General features: G+C 31.1%; 1 protein-coding gene across 3 annotated transcripts; it reads left to right on the top strand.

Moving 5' to 3' along the window:
- The first annotated feature begins 788 nt into the window (after positions 1-788).
- On the top strand, positions 789-7165 carry LOC132932082 (polycystin-2). 3 transcript variants are annotated; one of them, XM_060998286.1, is made up of 9 exons: positions 789-1161; positions 1624-1848; positions 2402-2630; positions 2736-2981; positions 3649-3738; positions 4104-4256; positions 4450-4673; positions 5520-5647; positions 6498-7165. In XM_060998286.1, the coding sequence occupies exons 3-9, from the start codon at positions 2511-2513 to the stop codon at positions 6746-6748; spliced, it is 1212 nt and encodes a 403-aa protein (XP_060854269.1). In that variant the 5' UTR covers positions 789-1161; positions 1624-1848; positions 2402-2510; the 3' UTR covers positions 6749-7165. The 3 variants fall into 3 exon arrangements, with proteins under 3 accessions (XP_060854269.1, XP_060854268.1, XP_060854271.1); XM_060998285.1 differs by lacking the exon at positions 1624-1848; XM_060998288.1 differs by lacking the exons at positions 1624-1848; positions 3649-3738.
- The last annotated feature ends 692 nt before the right edge of the window (positions 7166-7857 follow it).

The following is a 7857-nucleotide window of genomic DNA, read 5'->3' as shown; positions in this document are numbered from 1 at the left end:
ATTTATACAAATTATAATTTTTGGAATGTTTAAATATGCTTAAAAGACTATATTTTCCAATTCTTGAAATTCTTTGCACTACTTCAGTGCCTTGTGGTGATATCAAACTAATTTTATTACTTTAGATTATGTAGTGAATAATTGTTTTTCTTAATTTTGATGTACCTAATTCAAAATTCAATGAATAATTGTTCGTTTATTAAAATACTTAAATTAAAGATAAAAATCCTTAAAATAAATATTGATAGAATGATGGATTAATATAAATTATTACAATTTTCAACAAACCATAGCCCCCACATCATCATATATTATCCTTAATGCACAAACTTAAATAACTCAAAAACTACTGAAGTTGTCAGTTTACTAACAGAAGTCTGTATTTCCACAAGATACTCCCTAAGTAGAGTAAAATAATCTTAAGAATTTTAAAATTAGTTTATAAGTATATTTAAAAATTCCAAAAATCATATTTTGAATAGCTGCGTATGATAAACGTAGCAAGAATGTTTGTTGAATCATTCTGTATAATATTTTAAGTGACAAGACGCGTTGGTAGGTACCTTTGTCTATTTCCAAAAAAAAGTAACTACATCAATTATTATCTAATGCGGTATTACGCGTGGTCTTAAGGAGTACCTATGTCATAAGCCCGTCGGGATTTATAGACGCACGCGTCGGTGCGTATAAAGGATTAGGTACGCGGTAGGCTCTACGCGAGATTCCCATTGTACAAATATACGACTTCTCGCATCCCGTATTATATGGTCGTGCCGGCGGCGTCTCATTTAGTGTTTGTTTTGTTTGTGGTTTCTCCGCAATACTAGTAACGTCGTAGGAACCTAAAACCATACTCATAATTGTGGTAGTTTATAGTATACGCGATGGTCGGTCGATGTTACTTATATTTAAAAAAAAAATAAATAGTTTTCTTGTTGAAAAATAATTCCAAACGATATTGAATACTGTGCGCGAATATATCGCAGAAATGTATCTGAAAATTAACACAATACATAGATTTGTTGTATTACTATAGGTCAGAGTCGAAGAAGGACACTGTACAATTAGAAACCAATTCAAAGGATTGTTCCATGACTGCTATGTCCCGTACGATATTGAATATGAAGACAAAACAAGTTTTGGACCAAAAAAAGGAACACCGTAAGTTGTATCGTCTAATATATACTATAGTATAATATTATTATATATAACCGTCGATTTATTGATATTATAATATATTGTGGCGAATTATTTCGGAAAGTTTTATGCTTAAATCGCATGTTAGGTGAACTTTTCGAATATTTCTTAGTTCTTAGTTTTTCTGCCTGAAAAGTTTTAGAAAAAAAAAAAGAAAAATCATTTTGAATAACTTTCCGATTTGTAAAAAAAACTGAAATAATTTACTTGACCTGTTATGATGGATAATAAAAATCGAAGAATCTCTCTGTATTTTCAGTTATAAATTATACGATGGAAAGTTTATTTATGCGTACAACAAACGCGACTCTCCGAGCATATCTCAATATTATTTAGAATACCTAATGCCTACTTAAACAAATCATACTGAGTGACTACATTATTTAATTGTTATATTTGTTCGGAATTCCGTTTCCGCGTGTATAGATGGGTGTATTCCGATCGCTCGAAGACACAAGGCGTATTCTACCAAGGTGAAATCGCGTACTACGGAGACGGCGGATTTTATTTCGATTTCCCAAAGAATAAAGTTGACGCAAAAACGACGATCAGTGACCTCGAACACGACACGTGGTTGAATCGCGCCACCAGAGCCGTTTTTGTGGATTTCGCTATTTACAACTGTAACATAAACGTGGTTTGTGCTGTCAAGTACGGACCCATTTTTAATTTCTTTCCCGTCCACCATACGCGTAGAACAGAACACAACGTGTTCATACGAGTATCAGCCATCACTGTACTATAATTTATTATTATTATTGCTGTATATACGTTCAGTTATACTTAATTTGCGGTCGCTGAGCATTTTTATATGGCCCGTTAGCCCATTTACATGGTAATAATTGACTCAACATAAAAACCACGCTAATTTAAAAATTATATTCAATTATTATAATAAATACAATAAAATATAAAATATTACGCAATTATGTAGGTATTTATTTTTATCATTTCAGAACCCCCTTCAAAACTGTACACCCTAATTACTAATTACCATTTGTCGATATCCTCGTAACGTAATACAAATATGTATATTATGATGTGACTCAATTATAAAAAAAAGCTATAAACATTGCGCTATTGACCCGTTGCACTATCCGCCATTGCCCAAATCATTTCATTCGATGAACTGTTGGGTTCAGTTAAAATTAATGTGTTATTCGGTTGTCATTAATTCAATTTAAACGTTCCACTTTACTTACAGACTAGTGTTCGAATTTCCGGCGTCCGGCGGTATAGTCTCGTCGTCTTCGTTTCGGACTGTCAAATTGTACAGGTACGCTGTGGCCGACTCGATTTCGACGTTGATCGGCATGCTCGCCGTCGTCGGATTTATCGTTTATTTCACGGTGGAAGAAGTATTCGAAATCATGTATTTTAGAAAGCATTACATCTATGTGTTCTGGAATTACGTCGATTTTAGTATCGTAGCCGTAAGTTTTTATATTTTTCAATAAACAGATTATATTATAATTATATTACATTTAATATACATATAATAATAATTAAAACATACTCTTTATAAAACGCTGACCCAGTTAGGATGGTGGGCCATAGGTGTGGCGTCGATGATCGTATCCAAGGAGAGGTCGTCAGCGAGTATTAGCCCGGAGAATGCGATCGCGAAAACCGTGGCGGATCGCATGTCCGTGGAGTGCTTGGTAGCAAGACACGAAACCCTCGTACAACTGACGGCTTACTTGTTCTTCCTAGTATGTGTCAAAGTCATCAAATACACCGACCTGAACAGATCGATGACCATTGTGTACTTAAGTGTGGGCAGGGTAAATAATATTACATTTTAAATTATCGTATTATTACATATTATTTAAATTATCAGCGATCGATATATTATATTCAGTGGAAAGTGGAATATCACTTTAGTACGGCTGGGAGAGGTCAATTTTATTTTAATCTGCTATAGTAGTATAATAATTCACATATGTAATATACATTATATACTTTATATACACTATACTTATAAACAAGGACGTAACTGTAGGGAGGGTCCAGGGATCCGGACCCTCCCCCCACCAATTAAAAAAAAAACTTTAAAGTAGAAACATTTTAGTGGTGAATATAGTTTATTGACTATAAATTTTCAGTATTTAAACAAAAAAAAAATGTTGGACCCCCACCCACCCCCCACCGACATTTTTTTCAATTACAGCCTTGCTTATAAATAATTAAAAAAGAGGTCAATATGAATGTTTTTCGAGTGGTAATTTTTATTTTGAACCATTTCACAACATGCAGACAATCTTAATCTCGAACATTTTTATGCTTGCCTAACTCAATACTCGATTAGCAAAACACCACCACTGATTATAAATTATCTAAAATACAGATCTATTAGAAATGATTTGAACGCTAATGAAGAGAATATAATATTAATAATATATTTTACACTTACGGTTACGACAATACAATAAATTGTTCCGTTTACTTCAGTGCTTCAAAATTGTCGCGGGATACCTGGTGATAATGGTTTTTGTCGTGAGCGCGTTCGCGACTCTCGGTTATTTCGCATTCGGATCACAGGTAATTACGATGACATACAATACATTTATCGATATATTATTTTTTACTAAAAGTTATTTATATCTTAATTAAACTCATCTTTTCGTATTATGATGGACGAGTATATGGGTTACTTATTGTCCTGAATTTAGGGTTGAGTGACGTTTATAAAAAGAAAATCGGTCAAGTCGTAATTACCTAAAATATTATTTTGTACTAATATCTAAGGATATTACCATATTCAAATGATGTCAGCAAACTCATAGATGTATACCTTCACAAATGCACATAATATATTATGTATACATAAGTGTATACATTGTCACTGTCATTAATTTTTTTCGTTTTCCCGTAAAAAGTTTAAAACACTCTCACCCACAAAACAGGTAAAAGGATTCTCGACCATGTATGATTCCGTTCTTTCGTCGCTCAGAATACTGATGAGAGACTTCGACTACCGGACCCTCCAAGACGTGGACGCTTGGTTCACCACATTTTTCTTCGTATTTTTCACATGTGTAGTGATATTCGTTCTATTGGTAATTATACGATTAATATGAATACATATGCACAATGTAGCTTATACTTTTTTTCGAATCCAATAGTTAATTCAAAGTTACGTATAATTTAAAACTTACAATATATCACTTTTGGACATATGTCTATACAAATATCCATGCGCGTGTGTGTATATAAACGCAGTGATATTATTTAACTCGCACTGTTTTTCAGACGATGCTTGTGGCGATCGTGTTTCACGCATATTTCGACGTGGACGTCGAACAGTCATTGGAAGGCCAACAACCGTACGTGAGTGACAAGATATCGGCATTCGTAGACCGCGTACTCACCAAGATAGGTTTCAAGAAATGGGCAGCGCGACGTCGCTCCGACCGACTGAAAAACGAACTGGATCGTCGCATTACCTATCAGAACGTTTACAAGACACTGAAACGGTAGAATAAAATATAATGAAATATGTATAGGAATAATATGTGTGTATATATGGATTTAAAAGGGTGGATAAAGTTGGCATTTATACAGGACCGTCTACTTATTAATTTAAAAATTATTTCAAAAAATTATTTTTTAAACAATCGTTAGTTAAAAAAAAAACAACATTTTTAAAAATATATATACATAATTTTAACATTTTTTTTATCGTTATTAATTTTTAAATTTTTTAAACTTATATTCAATTCCTCATTTCTAAGCAGTATATTTTTTTAGAGTATTTCGATATATGAAAATCGAATTTGGACCAGTATATAATTTATATATTATAACTTATAACTTATTAGTATAAGACATTTTGACGAAAGAAGTGGATTAGTCGTGGGGTACCCCTCAAATGTTGGTCTACTATTCTACTTATATGAACTTTAAATACTATTATAACCAATATACTATATTTGTACGAAATTTGATATTGATGAATCGAGATACTTCAAACAATATTCTGCTTCAGAATATGAAATTAAATCAATGTATGATGTCATTCAAAAGAATAAAAAACATTAAAAATAATAACGATAAAAAACAGTGACATTTTTTTAGACATTTTTTTAGACAATTTTTGTTTTTTACCACTTACAATAACGTAATAGTAATATTTTCAAAAACATTAGTTTATTCTAAAATAATTAGTGTTTTGCGTTAAATGGATTACCACGTATAACTATGTTTGACTACCAGCTATACCATAATATAATAACATATACATAATATCATTTATGAATAATGACGAGTAGATTTCAAAGATCGACTGCATAGGTACATAACATTTCATTCTTGTTTCGCAGCTGTGGTTTTACAGACTCTGAAGTGGAAAATATTCTCAATAAATACGGTATCGAACCACAAAAGACAGTTCACGAAGACGAAGCAAGACAGATGTTCCGGGACGTACTGAAAAACGAACCGAAATCAAGTACACATATGATTATTATTTTATTTTTTAAACCGTATTTTCAACCATAAGAGTCTATCACCATTTTCGTAGTAAATAACTATTATTACTAGCTATTACCGATAGACCACGTTTCATATTAACGGCGTTTGACTAATTATCTGTCTTAATAACGTTGTTGTTTTGTATAAATGGTAGATATTTATTTATTATTATTATTAAACAAACGATATAGGTATTACATTAATCTGCATATTATATCCACTACGGTATTTATTTTGATGATAATATAAATCGAAAATTGAAAAATTTCTTATTACTTATACAGCACATGTATATAAATATATAATATTGAAATGAATGAACGTTTATATATGTGGCTTATAAACTTGGAAACTACTGAACCAATTAGCAACAAATTTCGTATACCTATCACTTAAAACTGGTGGACAATTTTGCTTCGTTTTTCAACCCCTAAATGTGGATATAGTATGGCTCACGCATAACTGTCCTAAGCTCCTGTGGTGATATCAATTTCTATTTTCTAAACTAGAACTCCCTTTTTTACTATAAATTATTAACAGGAAATTATTTTTCACCAACTTCAAAATTCAAATGAACAGTTTTTCAGTTATCAAAATGTTTATAGTATTTTATACCAAGGATAATATTATGGGTACACGATACGTACACTAATGCCGATTTTTCAGTTAATAGCAGAGGTGTACTAAAACCGAGATATACAGATATGGTGCCATATTTTGTTTGTTCAATGGTTGGGTTATCCAACTAGTACTTAATAAAATAATAAATTACAAACAGTGTTTTCATAAATTATTTACTTCAAAATAAAATACGTTTTATTTTATAGGTAATAAAGATGACAAAGACAATGTTAATGAATCAGATATCGAATGGCAAGTACACTGTCAAAATTATTGTAGCCAAGCTGATTTATATATAATATATGATTTCAGGTTGATAAAGAGAGTAGATTTACTTGAAAATGTATTAGATGACGTTCATAAGAAATGCGATATTGTCATAGCACGTCTCGATGCAATACGAGTTCAATTACCATCCAATTATGCAGAAAAAAATCTAAAAGATAACCCTTCTTAAATTAGTAATTATTATAGGAATTTTTTCTTTACAACAATTTTCAGCATACTGTTTTTTGATATGCCTACTAAATTGTAACAATAAAAAGTCCAAAAAAACGTTAATAAATAAATCAATTAATAATATGTATTCGCGCAGTTCAGCGTCAATTATTAACAGATCGTTCATTTTTATTTCAAAATTACACAGAATTGTCCCGATTTGACTTGGCAACTGATAGATCAATTATTTTACATGTAAAACAAATCACACAAAGAAAAGAAACATCAATAAACGTACTTCTATACAAATGAACAATAATGATTAAAATCGGTATTTATAGGTTCTCGTAATATTATGATATTTGGCATTTGTAGTTATACATAAATATTAAATATACATAATATAATAACTAACTATTATATTTTACATATTAGATCAAACATTAATATTTCAATCATAGCATGCACTGCTACGTTGTATAAATAAAGTAGATAGGTAGATAGACTAGACCTATTTAAAGAATAAAATGATGCTAAGTATATCGAAACAGAACTAGCGATTGACCATATGATAGTTCAAATTTACAACTATAAAATATTCTACGTAATTTTTATAAGAACTGTGGCAAGGTGAAGAAACCACATTTTATTTCAACTTTGATCAAAACTATAAGCACAGACTGCAACTCATTTATGAGTATGAGCGACCTAATCTAGTGAACTGACACGAAAAGTAGTTATTCCGTAAAAGACGATCAGTAATTTTAATTTTCAAAAAATGTCACTGCAAGATAACTGTTAAGCCAACACGATAAGCAAATAATTATTATTGACGGATTAAGATTCCATAATATATTAAAACATGATATAAAACGATGAATTTGTACAAAACAAAGTTGTAAATCGTACATGAAAACATATCAAATTTTAAATACAGTAATTCGGTAAAAAGAAAACGAAAATATAATTATGAATGGCCATCACTTAAATTAATACATCTAAAATAGGAATCCCAACAGCCGTACAGCCAACCAAAAAAGGTACATTCAAAAAAATTGCATTCATCGAAGAAAAGGTAAACGACTTTCAGACTAAGGGTCTCGCCTCTCACCACACTGCAGTAATCTC

Source organism: Rhopalosiphum padi, chromosome 1, assembly GCF_020882245.1.
Source record: "Rhopalosiphum padi isolate XX-2018 chromosome 1, ASM2088224v1, whole genome shotgun sequence".
NCBI classification, from domain to species: Eukaryota; Metazoa; Arthropoda; class Insecta; order Hemiptera; family Aphididae; genus Rhopalosiphum; species Rhopalosiphum padi.
This window is presented reverse-complemented; position numbering and strand designations above follow the sequence as displayed.